Source organism: Pistacia vera, unplaced genomic scaffold (genome assembly GCF_008641045.1).
Source record: "Pistacia vera cultivar Batoury unplaced genomic scaffold, PisVer_v2 Contig470, whole genome shotgun sequence".
Taxonomy (NCBI): Eukaryota; Viridiplantae; Streptophyta; class Magnoliopsida; order Sapindales; family Anacardiaceae; genus Pistacia; species Pistacia vera.
The window spans coordinates 437,343-457,674 of record NW_022196302.1 but is presented as its reverse complement, the minus strand read 5'-3'; the positions used below and the strand labels follow the sequence as shown (position 1 = coordinate 457,674).

The 20,332-nt window shown below is 35.3% G+C and overlaps 2 protein-coding genes and 1 long non-coding RNA gene across 4 annotated transcripts; 1 reads left to right on the top strand and 2 right to left on the bottom strand.

The window, feature by feature from the left end:
* Nucleotides 1-1,129: 1,129 nt before the first annotated feature.
* On the bottom strand, nt 1,130-8,321 carry LOC116146037. The gene is made up of 3 exons (XR_004130457.1): nt 8,290-8,321; nt 1,458-1,701; nt 1,130-1,333 (listed from the first exon to the last, which is right to left on the bottom strand). It is a non-coding gene; the product is annotated as an uncharacterized LOC116146037 (long non-coding RNA).
* Nucleotides 8,322-8,639: 318 nt separating this feature from the next.
* LOC116146036 lies at nt 8,640-9,486 on the top strand. Its single transcript, XM_031431444.1, has 2 exons — nt 8,640-8,840; nt 8,998-9,486. The coding sequence occupies exons 1-2, from the start codon at nt 8,730-8,732 to the stop codon at nt 9,451-9,453; spliced, it is 567 nt and encodes a 188-aa protein (XP_031287304.1). The 5' UTR covers nt 8,640-8,729; the 3' UTR covers nt 9,454-9,486.
* A 3,812-nt stretch (nt 9,487-13,298) lies between these two features.
* LOC116146035 (protein IQ-DOMAIN 31-like) lies at nt 13,299-15,451 on the bottom strand. 2 transcript variants are annotated; one of them, XM_031431442.1, is made up of 5 exons: nt 15,276-15,451; nt 14,883-15,003; nt 14,476-14,721; nt 13,566-14,325; nt 13,299-13,438 (listed from the first exon to the last, which is right to left on the bottom strand). In XM_031431442.1, exons 2-5 carry the CDS (start codon nt 14,955-14,957, stop codon nt 13,359-13,361), a joined length of 1,161 nt encoding a protein of 386 aa, XP_031287302.1. In that variant the 5' UTR covers nt 14,958-15,003; nt 15,276-15,451; the 3' UTR covers nt 13,299-13,358. The 2 variants fall into 2 exon arrangements, with proteins under 2 accessions (XP_031287302.1, XP_031287303.1); XM_031431443.1 differs by having other exon boundaries at nt 13,306-13,443; nt 15,276-15,449.
* Between the last annotated feature and the right edge of the window lie 4,881 nt (nt 15,452-20,332).

The window sequence follows — 20,332 nt, the reverse complement described above, 5'->3', positions numbered from 1 at the left end:
GAAAGAAGTATGTTATTCTAATTGGAAAGGTTTAGTTTAATTTTTTTTTTTTTTTTTTAATTTCTTAAATAGATTTTTTTTTTTTTAATTACGGATTTCGTTTTTGGGAATTTCAAGTGGCATTGAGAAAAATCAACTATAAAAAGGTGTAATTAATAAGTTAGCTAGTCATGGTCTAGAACACTTGTTATATGCCTATATTACATAGTTGAATCTAAGAGATCTTCTAATGAATTTTATTCACTGCAAATGCATCAAGCTTGATTATTTAACTTACAGAAAGATACCAAATACAAATAAAGCATTTATGAAGTCTCCACACATAAATATCTGCAGCACATCTGGAAGAAAATGAGAGGTAAAATGTACATCCATCACACAACATTGTAGATACTTTCTTTATCTTTAAAGCAGATTGCAGAAAATTCATCTCTTCCAATCTGGCTGGGCCACCTTCTCTAAAATTCAAGTTTTTTCAGTCTAATTAGACAACAATATAAAGTGAAATATGGAGAAAACTGGAATGCAGACTTGGAAAATATAGACAACATAAATGTAAGGGATAATTTTGATTCTTACCATGACTATTTCTAGGGACTTTTCACTTGCTTTTCTGCATCCTCGATGACATGAGCTTGATCTTCCATTGCGACGAAGATGGCGATGAATTTTGGCTGTAGAAACCATTATTTTCAACACCATCTTGTCTGAACTTTGGTGATCGGCTTGACTTCTAAGTCTCGCCTTTGCAGATTCAGTCACGGCCATATAGCTTGGAAAAGTTGGAGAATTCTGTGAACCGTTTCTGCAGATTCCAGCTTCACTGGGAAAGATAATCTTCTCCTGCTGGTTCTCTGATTCTCCTTGTTAGTTTGGTCTTCTTCTCGGCCATTTTCAGGAGGATGTAGCTCACACATCAAGATGATTACCATCCACCCTATCATGTTTCTCCTCTGCTGTATATGAGTTTGGAGTGGTTTGTACCTCAGGCTGTTTCGAAACTTTCAAACCGAAACAACTGCAGCACTTTTTTTCTCAGAAGAATTATGCACACCCTTCTGAGGAACATCATGAACTGGGGGGCTTGACACCTTCTTCAGGCTTGCCTTTTGCCTAGTAGCCGTGTCCTGAATCCAGAAACTTTCCTCGAATTTCGTCTAATCTTCTGAATTTCATTTTGAGGTTGTTCTGGTACTAATTCTGTTTGGTGGCTGATCAATTGCCCTTGTGTGCAAAGCATATCAGAATTACAAGTTTGTCTCCTAACCAAGTCCCTGCGGATAAGTGCTTGCAGCATAATGATACCCTTGAGAGCTTGAAATGCACGGCGAGCCTTTCGAAACAATATGTTTACATTACAACAGCATTAAGATTCAAATATAAACAAAAGCATTTGTTCTGATTTCGAATACAGACTAGTTCCAGTAAGTTCACATTTAGATAAGAGAAAGCATTACCAAATAGCCTCTGAAGGCTGCCTGTGCCTTTATAGCAGCTTGCTCTAGCACAACAATCTCTTCAGAATCTAGTGAAATCAACTCCAACGTTCCTTCTCTTTGAGCACCTTCTGTCCAGCAATGAGAAAATTCCATTCTGTGGTAAGTTGGAACTTAGATTAGCCGTCTCCAGTTCATGAGGATCTTGTTCTGAAACTACAGAAGGAATCTCGGCCTCCTCATCTGACAAACTCTTAACCTCATCCTGTATCACAGCGTTCTTCACATCAGATGAAATTTGGGAAGTAATACCAAATCAGAAACAATTGATTCTGACCTCCACATCAATGACAAGAGGCATGAACTTGGGATAGAATGTTGACACAATAAAGATGAGTGGGAAAAAATGAGAGCTCATACTTACTTTGACATACTAGATTTGGATGATTTCTTCCCAAAAAGCACAGTCTTGATCCATTTTCCAGGAGATTTCCCATTGAAAGCAAGCCTGGATCAACAACTGTGGACTCTGTCTTTAAGCCCCTGCAAAACAACATGAACAGAGCTCAAAACATAAATCTAAAGACCATAAATCACTTTGCTAGCAATGCTGAGTTCTGAGAACTTCTGAAATTAACTAACCACACAGTTACAACAATACATAATCAATCAAAATTACAAGAAGATTGAGGCTGCATTTAGCATCAAAGCGGACAAACAATGTCGAGAGCTTCAGCATCAAAATCACTAAGCCAAAAAGAAAAGGAACCAAAGACAAAACAGGCAATGTGGTTGAGATCTGAGGCATACCTGAGACAGAGAAACAATGGTGTGAGAGTGAACTGAAAACAATAGAACTCCAAGGATCAAACTTCCTGGTTATATTGAAATTAAAGTTAACAGTCGTTGTCTATTACTAGTAATGATGGACCCCTCCAACCTCTCCCTCTCTTTCTCTCTCTCTGTCTGTGAATCTACAGAGTAGTTCTTTGTTACAGTTCCGCAACTGAGCTTCTTCTTCGAGCTTAAAAGTTAGTTTGAAAGAGATGTGTCACCTATTTGTTATTCAATTAACTGAATTTTAAAATTCTTGATGTATTTAATAAATTTGATTAATATAAAGCCAATCTTATATTGCTGCTCAACTATATATTATAATGATAAATTCTTGTAAATTTAACAAGAAAAATGTGAAATATACATGGGATTGTTGATTCTTTAAGTTAAATTATAGTTTTATGAAGAATCAGTTAACCATTTTTTTTTTTATATTTATTTACCAGGAAATTGTGAGACACTTATGTGTTATGTTCACCAATAATTTGTACAAGGAGGACCCATAGTATTTATATTTTGTTTCATTAGATATTTGTCAAATTTTAGTCTTGTATGAAAATAGTATGATTTGACAAAGGCTTGGATACAACTTCTAACATCTTCTCTCACGCTCGGCATGTATGACCAAGGTCCAAACCCCTCATCACCCTAAACAAACATGACTATACCATGATAAACAAAGACTGATCACGTATATACTGTCATAACACGGTTAAAAAGACTGATCACGTATATACTGTCATAACATGGTTCTTCCATGATTTACCCTTTTTTTTTTTCTCTTTTTTTAGCTTAAAAGAATCTTTAGGAGGCATTTTTTTTAAAAAGAATTATCTTCAAATAACATTCAATTATTGAGAGAATTAAATAGTGTATCATAAATGCGTTACTTGTCTCTAGTGGGCATCAAATTTTGAGATAAAGAAATCACATAAACCAAAGGATGACTGATCAATAATGCCACCGACACCCTATACTTTGATCCCAAATTTAGAAGGGTACTGTGATTTTAAGCCTGTCTAAAGACCATATAATATAATAGAAAGTCAATAATAATTCAATACTAGTCTTTGATTTGACTATCTACCAATACCATCACTTAACTAATGCTCGACCAATGATTTAAAATTGACATTCAAACTCCACAAATACCTTTAATGAATAAAGAAAGTCTATAATACGACGATTTTATGAATGATAAATTCAACCACCGACTTTATAGTGTCAACTTTTGGTGAAAAGAGTCTACTTTATTATCTCTAAAATAATATATATTGTAAAATAGGGATGATGACCTTATTGACTTCATGATGTGGGATACAAAAACAACTTTATTTCATTATTTTTGATATTTTTAGAGTTGGGTGAGAATAACGAGGTAAAATTTAAAAATTAATAAAAACATTTCTCTAGGTTTGCTAATTTAATAAACACCTCAATATATAAAAAATTTATAAAATAACAAAAACACCCTTACCCACAATTGCCAGATTCCAACCACCACAGCTGGAGTCTGGTGTTACGGCACACGATTGGCCAGATTTGGTAATTCGTGTGTCGATATGGCATTTTCTGGCTAGATCCATATCAACGACCATTTTTAGCTGTCGTTGATGGTCAGCGACAGCCATATCTTGGTCATCGTTGATGGTCAACGATAGTCATATTTTGGCTGTCATTGATGACCAGCTACGGCCAAAGATCTGGCCATTATTTGGCAATAGATCTGGCCGAAAAATGATAGCTTGGCACACTACTAACAAGATCCAGCCAGTAGTGTGCCATTATACCAGATTCTGGCCACCTTCCGACGGTGGTGGCTGGAATCTGACAAATGTGGGTGGGTGTGGGTGTTTTTGTTAATATTTGAACTTTTTTTCTCAAAGTGCTTAGTTAAATTAATAAACTTAAGAGATTTAAAAATAGTTGAAGAAAATATAATAGTATTTTAAAGATAATGAAACTAAACAGTTATTTTGAGGATAAGATTGGGAATAGGATATGAAATATAGAAACAAACGGACCCTAAGAAACCTCTCTCTTATGGTCAGATGATAAGCCATATAATCTCTAGAGAGGCATTTACTGTCCATTAGACTTGTAAAGTGTTCTGTAATCCTGAGAATTAAGTAAGCTCTAACGTAGGTTTAGATGCCTCAGATATTAAGAAAAAAAAAAAAAACTATGAATGTAATAAATTCATATGTATTTCAATATTAACATAAACGAAGAGAGAGCTATGAATGTAATAAATTACATACGTATTTCAATATTAATTCTTAGTTATATAAGTTGTTTTGTTATTACAATGAGATAAGCACACTCCTAACACCAGTTAGCGGAGGTGTCTTCTCTTCTCCTCTACTCTTCAAGCTGGTGAGTGAAATCTACATACTGAGCAAAACCTTCAATACATTTTCTTAATAATACTTTTCATCGATTACAATGTGGGGTTTTGTGTATAGAAGGCTGGTATATGCACAAGTTTTACCAAATATTGATAGGTGTATCGTCCAAAATTTAGGCATTAATCATGTGGATTTGTGTTTGAGTTTGTTGCCCACTAGCATTCGATCATTCTCCACCAAAATCGAACAAGATAGAAAGGATTACTTATTACTGTATCATACCTCATAAACGCATGTGGGTTGTCCCCAGAAATAGCAAAATCCATCTCCGAAAGAATCAAGCTTCAATCTGCTAAACAACCAGATTCAGCCTGAAAGTTCTAAGAAACCGTGAATTTACGACTGCCCATATAACCAAACTTGTTAGACTGCGCCCTGGGTTACTTTTAGCCAATCCTGAGAGGTCAATTTTGCCTAAATTTGAGTTTTTCAACTCTTTCGGGATCACAGATGCTGAGCTTGCGAGTGTTTGCTCTTCAAATCCGACTATTTTGACTTGCAGTTTGAAAAATCTACTCATTCCTAACTATAAATTCCTCAAAAATGTGCTCTCTCTGATGCTAATGTTGTTAAATCTTTTACAAAAAAATCATGGCTCTTTCATCATGATTTGGCAAAGACTGTGTCTCCCAAACTTGCAGTCCTGAGAGAACTTGGAGTGCCTGAGCATTTTGTTCATTGATTTTAACATGTTATGCCGCTATAGTCCTCCAAAAACATGGGAAGTTCGACAAAAAACGTCAAGAAGGTTATTGAAATGGGTTTTGATCCTCAGAAATGTAGGTTCATCCATGCGATGCAGGTGTTTGTCTCAATGAGTCAATCAACTTTGGAACAGAAATTGGACATTTTCAGGGGGTGGGGATGGTCTGATGAGGACATTATGTTGGGTGTCAGAAAACGCCCTGATTGTATGAATGCCTCTGAAAGAAAAAAATGAATGGAATGGATTTTCTTGTGAACAAGATGGGTTGCTGCCACAGATATTGTCTTGGTTCCAGACGTTTTCCTTATGAGTTTGGAAAAGAGGGTAATCCCAAGGTGTTTGGTTATTAAAGTTCTGCAATCAAAGGGGTGGTGAAGAAAAATTTGAGACTAAGTCCATGTGTAAAACCGTTGAGAAGCTATTCTTGGATAGGTTTGTGACAAAATACTTGACCAGGTTCCTGAATTGATGAATATCTATAGAAGGAAGGAAGGCTTTCAGGCTTGGATATGAATATCTATGTCTTCCAGCAAACTGTAGCATGTCAACTTTCCAAACCCAAACGATTCTATAATCTCTAATTGGTGATTATTATATTTAGCGTTGTAGTTTATTGAACAATGTTGAATTACTTCAGTTTTTCATCACTTTCCAATTTGCATTTGATTGTATGCTTTAGTTCATATTAGAATGTGGTAAACTTTTAAGCTGATTTTTTTACATGACTAGTAGATGCAGTCCGATCCAATTATGTGGTATTGTTTCTGAATCTCAATTATGTGGTATTGATTTACTCCAGGTCCCTGGAGTTTCTAACAAGCCTGCCCTTGCTAGCAAATTGCAGTGAAGCTTGAAGGTCAGAGAAAGAGATGAATCAGTGATATTGATTGACTGAACAATATATATATATGATGCTGTTATATTTTTGCTTGTGCAACTTCTTGGTGGTTACGTGTGCTCCTGTATAATTTTAATTGCAATATCCTATCAATCTCCATTGCAATGGAGGCAGATTTCAGGTATGCAGTGGTGAAGTTAAATTCCTTGTGGGAAAGAAGTATGTTTTTCTAATGGAAAGGTTTAGTTTAATTTTTTTTTTTTTTTTAATTTCTTTAAATTAGAATTTTTTTTTTTTAATTACGGAATTCGTTTTTGGGAATTTCAAGTGGCATTGAGAAAAATCAACTATAAAAAGGTTGTAATATAATAAGTTAGCTAGTCATGGTCTAGAACACTTGTATATGCCTTATATACATAGTGAATCTAAGAGATCTCATAATGAATTTTATTCACTGCAAATGCATCAAGCTTGATTATTTAACTTACAGAAAGATACCAAATACAAATAAAGCATTTATGAAGTCTCCACACATAAATATCTGCAGCACATCTGGAAGAAAATGAGAGGTAAAATGTACATCCATCACACACATTGTAGATACTTTCTTTATCGTTAAAGCAGATTGCAGAAAATTCATCTCTTCCAATCTGGCTGGGCCACTTCTCTAAAATTCAAGTTTTTTCAGTCTAATTAGACAACAATATAAAGTGAAATATGGAGGAAAACTGGAATGCAAGACTTGGAAAATATAGACAACATAAATGTAAGGGATAATTTTGATTCTTACCATGACTATTTCTAGAGGACTTTTCACTTCTGCTTTTCTGCATCCTCGATGACATTGAGCTTGATCTTCCATTGGCAGAAGATGGCGATGAATTTTGCTGTAGAAACCATTATTTTCAACACCATCTTGTCTGAACTTTGGTGATCCGGCTTGACTTCTAAGTCTCGCCTTTGCAGATTCAGTCACGGCCATATAGCTTGGAAAAGTTGGAGAATTCTGTGAACCGTTTCTGCAGATTCCAGCTTCACTGGGAAAGATAATCTTCTCTGCTGGTTCTCGATTCTCCTTGTTAGTTTGGTCTCTTCTCGGCCATTTTCAGGAGGATGTAGCTCACCATCAAGATGATTACCATCCACCATATCATGTTTCTCCTCTGCTGTATATGAGTTTGGAGTGGTTTGTACTCAGGCTGTTTCGAAACTTTCAAACGAAACAACTGCAGCACTTTTTTTCTCAGAAGAATTATGCACACCCTTCTGAGGAACATCATGAACGGGGGGCTTGACACCTTCTTCAGGCTTGCCTTTTGCCTAGTAGCCGTGTCCTGAATCCAGAAACTTTCCTCGAATTTCGTCTAATCTTCTGAATTTCATTTTGAGGTTGTTCTGGTACTAATTCGTTTGGTGGCTGATCAATTGCCCTTGTGTGCACAAGCATATCAGAATTACAAGTTTGTCTCCTAACCAAGTCCCTGCGGATAAGTGCTTGCAGCATAATGATACCCTTGAGAGCTTGAAATGCACGGCGAGCCTTTCGAAACAATATGTTTACATTACAACAGCATTAAGATTCAAATAAACTAAAAGCATTTGTTCTGATTTCGAATACAGACTAGTTCCAGTAAGTTCACATTAGATAAGAGAAAGCATTACCAAATAGCCTCTGAAGGTGCCTGTGCCTTTATAGCAGCTTGCTCTAGCACAACAATCTCTTCAGAATCTAGTGAAATCAATCCAACGTTCCTTCTCTTTGAGCACCTTCTGCTCCAGGCAATGAGAAAATTCCATTCTGTGGTAAGTTGGAACTTAGATTAGCCGTCTCCAGTTCATGAGGATCTTGTTCTGAAACTACAGAAGGATCTCGGCCTCTCATCTGACAAACTCTTAACTCATCCTGTATCACAGCGTTCTTCACATCAGATGAAATTTGGGAGAAGTAATACCAAATCAGAAACAATGATTCTGACCTCCACATCAATGACAAGAGGCATGAACTTTGGATAGAATGTTGACACAATAAAGATGAGTGGGAAAAAAATGAGAGCTCATACTTACTTTTGACATACTAGATTTGGATGATTTCTTCCAAAAAGCACAGTCTTGATCCATTTTCCAGGAGATTTCCCCATTGAAAGCAAGCCTGGATCAACAACTGTGGACTCTGTCTTTAAGCCCCTGCAGAAACAACATGAACAGAGCTCAAAACATAAATCTAAAGACCATAAATCACTTTGCTAGCAATGCTGAGTTCTGAGAACTTCCTGAAATTAACTAACCAACACAGTTACAACAAACTACATAATCAATCAAAATTACAAGAAGATTGAGGCTGCATTTAGCATCAAAGCGGAACAAACAATGTCGAGAGCTTCAGCAATGTGTGGTACAAGCAATTAGGGGGCTATGATGTGTGGTTTGGAGCTTGCAACTGGCATTTAGACCCTCGATGCCCGCCTGGACCAAGTCCTGATGCCGATTTCGGAGAGGCACCATTGATGCTTACCATGTATCTCAATAGAATCAAGCATGATCTTGTAGTTGCTGTTCAAAAAAGTGGCTTCGCTTGGGCTTTAGATCGCAATAATGGCAGCCTCGTCTGGTCTATGGTATTGAAAACTGTTTATAATACTTTTCAACTTATTTCAATCAAACAACTTTAAACAAAAATCTGTATTTATATTCTGTGTCCTGAAAGTTTAACTATCTTCACTTGTTTAGTGATCTTATTTGTTTTTAACCAGAGAAATGTGCTTTCCATTGTAGAACGCTGGCCCGGGAGGACTAGGTGGAGGAGCAATGTGGGGAGCTGCCACAGATGAGAAAAGGATTTACACAAACATTGCCAACAGCCAACACAAGAACTTCAGTCTGAGACCATCCAAGAACACCACAATTGCGGGCGGATGGGTGGCAATGGATGCTAAAAACGGCAGTGTACTGTGGTCCACAGCCAACCCTAGCAATGCCACCGCCCCTGGACCGGTTACCGTGGCCAATGGAGTTGTATTTGGTGGATCCACATACAAACAAGGACCCATCTATGCGATGAATGCCAAGACAGGAAAAATATTGTGGTCATATGATACAGGAGCCACAATTTATGGTGGTGTTTCAGTGAGCAATGGATGTGTTTATATGGGTAATGGTTATAAGGTTTTTGTTGGATATGTAAATCCAAACTTTACTAGTGGATCCTCTGTGTTTGCCTTCTGTGTCTGATGACACAGCTTGTACAACGTAATAAAAAAAAACAATCTCAATTGTGTTTATAATAAGAATTAATCAGAAAAAACAATCCAAGACATGATGAAGATATATTGTAATTATAATTCTTAATGAAAATAAAATAACTAAACTGACTCAAACTTAAATCTGATTATAACGGTAGTCATTGATATAATAAGGTTGTGGCTCCGCCGCCTGCCTCGGCCGCTGTTGAAGGATTCTTGGATCCTTCATTTTCTTCATTGTTCCCGTCACCATCTCCCGCAGCGTCACTGAGATTGGTAACACTCACCAGTTGTGCATGCCCAAATTAGTTTTAAATTTCCCAGACTAAGTTAGAGTTGTCGACTTGTCCATGAACTTAAAATTAAATCAAAATTCAAACTCAATACACTATTCTGCAGTCCAAGGAGAAGAATAATGAATTATTTATTGACTGGAAAGGAGAAGTTCCTCAATTACACATGATAGATTTGCCATTGGAAAGCATTTCAGAAAGATTTAAACCTGCAGCAATGTCTATGATACCAGTGGGTTGGGCTTCTTATGGGGATTGGCATTCTAATTTTCTGGACTTGAAATGGGCTCAAGATTGTGTAATTGGAGGATTATTACTATCTACATATTACCCAACCTCTATGTATACAGTTTATATGGATTTTGATATGAATAGACCATTTTTTTAATTTTGTATATACAATAGATTCACAGACAATAGTTATTTTGTTTTTTTGTTATTCATTCAGAATTCGATACCACAAAAGTTTTTTTTTTTCTTTTTTTTTTTTTCTTTTTTTGGGTTAAGATTAAGAGCTACCGACTTTTTCGGTACAAATAATGGTTTAATAACACTTTCCCATCTATATACTTTTAAAATATTATTTTACTATCCAAATTTATATTCTTACAACAAACAGAAAGTAAACTCGATTCAGGCTATTGATGTTTTTAAAGAGGAGAGACTGATCAGTCTTTTGATGTTAGAATGTTGAATTTTAGTGGTTAAGATTGATCGGAATTTGACTTAAGAGGGACGACTATGCAAACCATAATCGTTCGATTGCTAGCGATTGGTGGGATTGATAAAAGTAGAATTTGAAAGGTGTTGGTGAGTGATAATCGGGAAAGAAAATGTTGGTTAACCTAATGGTGTAAAGTCACAACAATATCGGAATAAAAAACGGAATATAAATTTGGATAATAAAATAGTATTTTAAAAGTTTGAAGGGTGAAAAACGTCATTAATCTATTATTTGGGTGAGAAAAAGTTGTTTACTCTAAAATTAATAAATAAGGATTAACGTTATTTATTAAATCAAACAGAAAAATAACTTGTGACAAGCCAGCACGAAAAAAAAATATATAGAAATATTTAAAATCCCCAAATTTTTGCCTCAAGCCCCCCAAGTCCATGAAATTTCAAAAAATATCAGTGAGTCCTTCACAATTTCCCTCTATTGCCCTTAACTCAACTGGGGAAAATTTTGCCCTTAGGTTTAGCCGTTCTTGAAGGTAAAGAAAAGAGTGAAAAAAATTTCTCCTTATATTCTATGATTATTTGAAGCTTCTCATATGAAACTAATTTTCCAAATGGCTTCATATGCAGGAACATTTTCTTGGTGTAATAGCACGAATTTTTCACGTTCATTTGCTCCTAACACCAGTTAGCGGAGGTGTCTTCTTCTTCTCCTCTACTCTTCAAGCTGGTGAGTGAAATCTACATACTGAGCAAAACCTTCAATACATTTTTCTTAATAATACTTTTCATCGATTACAATGTGGGGTTTTGTGTATAGAAGGCTGGTATATGCACAAGTTTTACCAAATATTGATAGGTGTATCGTCCAAAATTTAGGCATTAATCATGTGGATTTGTGTTTGAGTTTGTTGCCCACTAGCATTCGATCATTCTCCACCAAAATCGAACAAGATAGAAAGGATTACTTATTTACTGTATCATACCTCATAAACTCATGTGGGTTGTCCCCAGAAATAGCAAAATCCTTCTCCTAAAGAATCTAGCTTCAATCTGCTAAACAACCAGATTCAGTCCTGAAAGTTCTAAGAAACCGTGAATTTACGACTGCCCATATAACCAAACTTGTTAGACTGCGCCCTGGTTTACTTTTAGCCAATCCTGAGAGGTCAATTTTGCCTAAATTTGAGTTTTTCAACTCTTTCGGGATCACAGATGCTGAGCTTGCGAGTGTTTGCTCTTCAAATCCAACTATTTTGGCTTGCAGTTTGAAAAATCTACTCATTCCTAACTATAAATTCCTCAAAAATGTGCTCTTCTCTGATGCTAATGTTGTTAAATCTTTTACAAAAAAATCATGGCTCTTTCATCATGATTTGGCAAAGACTGTGTCTCCCAAACTTGCAGTCCTGAGAGAACTTGGAGTGCCTGAGCATTTTGTTCCATTGATTTTAACATGTTATGCCCCTATAGTCCTCCAAAAACATGGGAAGTTCGACAAAAACGTCAAGAAGGTTATTGAAATGGGTTTTGATCCTCAGAAATGTAGGTTCATCCATGCTATGCAGGTGTTTGTCTCAATGAGTCAATCAACTTTGGAACAGAAATTGGACATTTTCAGGGGGTGGGGATGGTCTGATGAGGACATTATGTTGGTGTTCAGAAAACGCCCTGATTGTATGAATGCCTCTGAAAGCAAAATAATGAATGGAATGGATTTTCTTGTGAACAAGATGGGTTGGCTGTCCACAGATATTGTCTTGATTCCAGACGTTTTCCTTATGAGTTTGGAAAAGAGGGTAATCCCAAGGTGTTTGGTTATTAAAGTTCTGCAATCAAAGGGGTTGGTGAAGAAAAATTTGAGACTAAGTCCATGTGTAAAACCTGTTGAGAAGCTATTCTTGGATAGGTTTGTGACAAAATACTTGGACCAGGTTCCTGAATTGATGAATATCTATAGAAGGAAGGAAGGCTTTCAGGCTCTGGATATGAATATCTATGTTTCTTCCAGCAAACTGTAGCATGTCAACTTTCCAAACCCAAAACGATTCTATAATCTCTAATTGGTGATTATTATATTTTAGCGTTGTAGTTTATTGAACAATGTTGAATTACTTCAGTTTTTCATCACTTTCCAATTTGCATTTGATTGTATGCTTTAGTTCATATTTAGAATGTGGTAAACTTTTAAGCTGATTTTTTTACATGACTAGTAGATGCAGTCCTGAATCTCAATTATGTGGTATTGTTTCCTGAATCTCAATTATGTGGTATTGATTTACTCCAGGTCCCTGGAGTTTCTAACAAGCCTGCCCTTGCTAGCAAATTGCAGTGAAGCTTGAAGGTCAGAGAAAGAGATGAATCAGTGATATTGATTGACTTGAACAATATTATATATATGATGCTGTTATATTTTTGCTTGTGCAACTTCTCTGGTTGGTTGACGTGTGCTCCTGTATAATTTTAATTGCAATATCCTATCAATCTCCATTGCAATGGAGGCAGATTTCAGGTATGCAGTGGTGAAGTTAAATTCCTTGTGGGAAAGAAGTATGTTTATTCTAATTGGAAAGGTTTAGTTTAATTTTTTTTTTTTTTTAATTTCTTTAAATTAGAATTTTTTTTTTTAATTACGGATTTCGTTTTTGGGAATTTCAAGTGGCATTGAGAAAAATCAACTATAAAAAGGGTTGTAATATAATAAGTTAGCTAGTCATGGTCTAGAACACTTGTTATATGCCTTATATTACATAGTTGAATCTAAGAGATCTCTCATAATGAATTTTATTCACTGCAAATGCATCAAGCTTGATTATTTAACTTACAGGAACATACCAAATACAAATAAAGCATTTTATGAAGTCTCCACACATAAATATCTGCAGCACATCTGGAAGAAAATGAGAGGTAAAATGTACATCCATCACACAACATTGTAGATACTTTCTTTATCTGTTAAAGCAGATTGCAGAAAATTCATCTCTTCCAATCTGGCTGGGCCACCTTCTCTAAAATTCAAGTTTTTTCAGTCTAATTAGACAACAATATAAAGTGAAATATGGAGAAAACTGGAATGCAAGACTGGGAAAATATAGATAACATAAATGTAAGGGATAATTTTGATTCTTACCATGACTATTTCTAGAGGACTTTTCACTTCTGCTGTTCTGCATCCTCGATGACATCGAGCTTGATCTTCCATTGCCAGAAGATGGCGAGGAATTCTGCCTGTAGAAACCATTATTTTCAACACCATCTTGTCTGAACTTTGGTGATCCGGCTTGACTTCTAAGTCTCGCCTTTGCAGATTCAGTCACGGCCATATAGCTTGGAAAAGTTGGAGAATTCTGTGAACCATTTTCTCCAGATTCCAGCTTCACTGGGAAAGATAATCTTCTCCTGCTGGTTCTCTGATTCTCCTTGTTTGTTTGGTCTTCTTCTTGGCCATTTTCAGGAGGATGTAGCTTATCATCAAGATGATTACCATCCTCCATATCATGTTTCTCCTCTGCTGTATATGAGTTTGGAGTAGTTTGTATCTCAGGCTGTTTCGAAACTTTCAACACCGAAACAACTGCAGCACTTTTTTTCTCAGAAGAATTATGCACAGCCTTCTGAGGAACATCATGAACTGGGGGGCTTGACACCTTCTTCAGGCTTGCCTTTTGCCTAGTAGCCTCTGTCCTGAATCCAGAAACTTTCCTCGAATTTCGTCTAATCTTCTGAATTTCATTTTGAGGTTGTTCTGGTACTAATTCTGTTTGGTGGCTAATCAATTGCTCTTGTGTGCAAAGCATATCAGAATTACAAGTTTGTCTCCTAACCAAGTCCCTGCGGATAAGTGCTTGCAGCATAATGATACCCTTGAGAGCTTGAAATGCACGGCGAGCCTTTCAAAACAATATGTTTACATTACAACAGCATTAAGATTCAAATAACTAAAAGCTTAATACAGAATTGTGCCAACTAAAAGCATTTGTTCTGATTTCGAAAACAGACTAGTTCCAGTAAGTTCACATTTACATAAGAGAAAGCATTACCAAATAGCCTCTGAAGGCTGCCTGTGCCTTTATAGCAGCTTGCTCTAGCACAACAATCTCTTCAGAATCTAGTGAAATCAACTCCAACGTTCCCTCTCTTTGAGCACCATCTGTTCCAGACAATGAGAAGATGCCATTCTGTGGTAAGTTGGAACTTAGATTAGCCGTCTCCAGTTCATGAGGATCTTGTTCTGAAACTACAAAAGGATTCTCAGCCTCTTCATCTGACAAAATCTTAACCTCATCCTGTATCACAGCGTTCTTCACATCAGATGAAATTTGGGAAGTAATACCAAATCAGAAACAATTGATTCTGACCTCCACATCAATGACAAGAGGCATGAACTTTGGGATAGAATGTTGACACAATAAAGATGAGTGGGAAAAAAATGAGAGCTCATACTTACTTTTGACATACTAGATTTGGATGATTTCTTCCCAAAAAGCACAGTCTTGATCCATTTTCCAGGAGATTTCCCCATTGAAAGCAAGCCTGGATCAACAACTGTGGACTCTGTCTTTAATCCCCTGCAGAAACAACATGAACAGAGCTCAAAACATAAATCTAAAGACCATAAATCACTTTGCTAGCAATGCTGAGTTCTGATAACTTTCTGAAATTAACTAACCAACACAGTTACAACAACCACATAATCAATCAAAATTACAAGAAGATTGAGGCTGCATTTAGCATCAAAGCGGAACAAACAATGTCGAGAGCTTCAGCATCAAATCCACTAAGCCAAAAAAAAAAGGAACCAAAGACAAAACAGGCAATGTGGTTGAGATCTGAGGCATACCTGAGACAGAGAAACAATGGTGTGAGAGTGAGCTGAAAACAATAGAACTCCAAGGATCAAACTTCCTGGTTATATTGAAATTAAAGTTAACAGTCGTTGTCTATTACTAGTAATGATGGACCCCTCCAACCTCTCCCTCTCTTTCTCTCTCTCTGTCTGTGAATCTACAGAGTAGTTCTTTGTTACAGTTCCGCAACTGAGCTTCTTCTTCGAGCTTAAAAGTTAGTTTGAAAGAGATGGGTCACCTATTTGTTATTCAATTAACTGAATTTTGAAAATTTTTTATGTAATTAATAAATTTGATTAATATAAAGCCAATCTTATATTGCTGCTCAACTATATATTATAATGATAAATTCTTGTAAATTTAACAAGAAAAATGTGAAATATACATGGGATTGTTGATTCTTTAAGTTAAATTATAGTTTTATGAAGAATCAGTTAACCATTTTTTTTTTTATATTTATTTACCAGGAAATTGTGAGACACTTATGTGTTATGTTCACCAATAATTTGTACAAGGAGGACCCATAGTATTTATATTTTGTTTCATTAGATATTTGTCAAATTTTAGTCTTGTATGAAAATAGTATGATTTGACAAAGGCTTGGATACATCTTCTAATATCTTCTCTCATGTTCGGCATGCATGACCAAGGTTCAGACCCATCATCACACCAAACAAACATGGCTCTATACCATAATAAACAGATTTGGATAGAATTCACTCTTAAAAATAAAGAAAAAGTCTAATCACGTATATACTGTCATAACACGGTTAAAAAGACTGATCACGTATATACTGTCATAACATGGTTCTTCCATGATTTACCCTTTTTTTTTTTCTCTTTTTTTAGCTTAAAAGAATCTTTAGGAGGCATTTTTTTTTTAAAGAATTATCTTCAAATAACATTCAATTATTGAGAGAATTAAATAGTGTATCATAAATGCGTTACTTGTCTCTAGTGGGCATCAAATTTTGAGATAAAGAAATCACATAAACCAAAGGATGACTGATCAATAATGCCACCGACACCCTATACTTTGATCCCAAATTTAGAAGGGTACTGTGATTTTAAGCCTGTCTAAAGACCATATAATATAATAGAAAGTCAATAATAATTCAATACTAGTCTTTGATTTGACTATCTACCAATCCATTCACTTAACTAATGCTCGACCAATGATTTAAAATTGACATTCAAACTCCACAAATACCTTTAATGAATAAAGAAAGTCTATAATACGACGATTTTATGAATGATAAATTCAACCACCGACTTAATAGTGTTAACTTTTGGTGAAAAGAGTCTCCTTTATTATTACTAAAATAATATATATTGCAAAATGGGGATGATGACCTTATTGACTTCATGATGTGGGATACAAAAACAACTTTGTTTCATTGTTTTAGATAAGATTTTTGACATTTTTAGAGTTTGGATGAGAATAACGAGAAAAAATTTAAAAATTAATAAAAACACCCCTTTAGGTTTGCTAATTTATTAAACATCCAAATATATAAAAAAAATTATAAAATGACAAAAATACCCCTATCCACAATTGTCAGATTCTAGCCACCACAGCTGGAATCTGACGTTATGGCACACAACCAGTCGGATTTGACCGTTCGTGTATCGATATGGCCTTTTCTAGCTATAAAGATATGACCATCATTAATGGTCAGCGACAACCATATATTGGTCGTCGTTGATGGTCAACGATGGTCATATATTGGCTGTCATTGACGACCAGCTACGACCAAAGATCTGGTCGTGGATCTGGCCAAAAAATGGTAGTTTGACACACTACCGGCCAGATCCAGCCGGTAGTGTGCCATTATACCAGATTCCGACCAGCTTCCGACGGTGGTGGCTAAAATCTAACAAATGTGGGTGGATGTGGGTGTTTTTGTTAATTTTTGAACTTTTTTTTCTCAATGTGTTTAATTAAATTAATAAACTTAAGAGATTTAAAAATAGTTGAAGAAAATATAATAGTATTTTAAAGATAATGAAACAAACAGTTATTTTGAGGATATGATTGAGAATAGGATATGAAATATAGAAACAAACGGACCCTAAGAAACCTCTCACTTGTGGTCGGATGACAAGCCCTATAATCTCTAGAAAGGCATTTACCATCCATTAGACTTGTAAAGTGTTCTCTAATCCTGAGGATTAAGTAAGCTCCAATGTAAGTTTAGATGCCTCAGATATTAAGAAAAAAAAAAACTATAAATGTAATAAATTCATATGTATTTCAATATTAACATAAACGAAGAGAGAGCTATGAATGTAATAAATTACATACGTATTTCAATATTAATTCTTAGTTATATAAGTTGTTTTGTTATTACAATGAGATAAGCACATGCACACCTAAGGCAAATAAATTAAGCCATAACATTAAAGAGGAAGAGCGAAGGTCTAATCTTCTTTGAGGCTAAGAGCACCAATCTGAAGAACTTTTCGGTTGTACTGGCAACATAAATCTGCTGCCTTGGGTATGGGTTAGAAAGCAACATCTGCAAATATAAAATAAGGGTTCAAAGTCTAAATCATCCGAGACCGCTAACGCTGTAAATATACAAGTAATGGTCCTAATAAATTTAATATTAGGATATACTGCCTAAAGAATTATCATATAACTCTATACATATGTATATTAAATGAACCTTAGGGTTTATCACACAAGATTTCTCTAATAAAGTATTAAAAATTAAATTATCTTTGTTAGAAGTTTTATTTGCCTCACAACGCTAATTTAGTAAACTACTATAGTGTATGTATATGGTTATATTCTTTGCTTCTTTTAATTAAATTTTGAGAATGAGTTTTACCTAAACTCAGTTTATCACGATATCATAACCATGTTTGTTTGGAATCATGATAAGTTGTTATGATTGTCTTCATTAATTAAATAAATTGAATACTCCTCCGTAAACTGGAGTGATAACTTAAATCTACCTGAAATGCTCAGAAATGTTTAACACAATAATATTATAATGAAGTCAGAAATCACAACTGAAATGCTCAATTCAAAAGCCTATGGAAAAAAAAAATCCACCTCTTTCCCACTCAGTGCCTCCAGGCCTGCAAACCAAACAACAGGAAGTAATCAAATTATAATGGTTGTGAAAGTAGATTCAGTAACACATATACAATAGCAGTCCAAGACAGAATATTATCATGAACAGGTCCTCCACAGATGCCGGCCGGCTGGTGGCTCCTCTTGAAGGTCATCAGTCTTACTCCAAATTGACTTGCCTTTGCCATCCTCACCTCTTTTAATATATATATAATCAGGCCGGCCCAAGGGGTAGGCAGGTGAGGCAACTACCTAGGGCCCAAAAAAAAAGCTCCAAAAAGGGGCCCAAATTATTTTAAGAAATCCCACCATACCCTCGGGCCTCGATGAGTACTGCTCATCGGGGCAGGGGGGGGGAGGGGGGAGGGGGGACAGGGCCGCCCCAAGGGGTAGGCAGGTGCCTCAGCTGTTTCGGGCCCCAAAAAGGGATCCAAATTATTTAAAGATTTTTTTAAATAGATTTACAGAAATATCATTAAGCCTAAAAAAATTTATAATTTTTTATCTAAAACGGTCCAAAGGACCCCAAAAAAGTCAAAAAGACCCAAATTCATTATAAATTTTTTACATAAATTTACAAAAAAACCATGTTTCATATTTTCCATTCACACCCCTAAATTAACTAAACTAATTATTTAAATGTCTAAAATTTCAAAACACTCATTCAATCCCTAAAATAATGAAAACATTGCATCTCCACCCATCTACACAGCCATAGTGTCGATGTCGGCGTTAAAGTGATAATTCTGGTCAATTTTCTCACCAAAATTGACCGGATTCATCACTTAATCATTTCCGAAACGTTTTCCTAGCCTTGACAACCCCCAATTTGGCCTATTTTTGCTGATTTTCACAACCCATTTTCATTCTTCACCACGTGTGATAGCCATTTCTAGCACATATCCGCTGTCGTTGACCTTCCCCGACACCACCATCTTCGTCCCCTCAGCCCCCTCCTCAAAACCCCTCACTTACCTGACCCCGATAGCCCGCAGTCCACCTCTCGCTCTCACAAGAAATATTAGGTAATTTTACTATATTATCAATTGAAAAAGATTTGGTTTCTAAACTTGAATATAAAAATTTAATTAGTGGTTTTGCATCTCAGAAGGCAAGAAAAATAAATTTGAAATAATTTTTTAATATATGCTTATATTATTAAAATGGCTCTAAAGTAACTCTTGTCTAAAGTCACAAATATTCTTGAGACGAACCTATATCTATATATATAGCTTTAAACTAGTTCAGTGGTTTTCCAAGAAAGCTCAGACAAACCATTTCGACAAGAACTCTCAAACGGAGGAAAAAAAAAAAAGAAAAAACTTTATTGTAAAAGAGAAAGACATGTTTCAAATCTCAGTGACAGTAGATTGTTACTCTAGTCTCTTTCGAAAATCAATCGAGGTTCACGACTCGAACATATTTGTTACCAAAAAAAAAAAAAAAAAAANTATAAACTTTTACTCTTGAACTCGAAAATGAGCTACCTTTAAACCAGTTCAGTGGTTTTCCAAGAAAGCTAAGACAAACCATTTTGACAAGAACTCTCAAACAGGAGGAAAAAAAAAAAAACTTTATTGTAAAAGAGAAAGACATGTTTCAAATCTCGGTGACAGTAGATTATTACTCTAGTCTCTTCCGAAAATCAATTGAGGTGCACGACCCGAACATATTGGTTAAAAAAAAAAAAAAATTGTTGAGATAATAAATATTTTGATTGACTATTAGTGATACATTTTATTTATAAAACTAATGTTTTTCTCAACCTCTGCGTATAATTAAAATTATGGTTTATTAATGTGTATAAAGAGACACAATACACTTGAAGTTCACCGTTACAAATTAAAAATATTACCTCATTGATTTTGTTATAAATTCTACTTTTGATAGTAAACATTTTTTTTAATTAATTATTTTTATATAATAATGTATTATAAGATAAAATTGAAAAAATTGGGTTATGGGCTA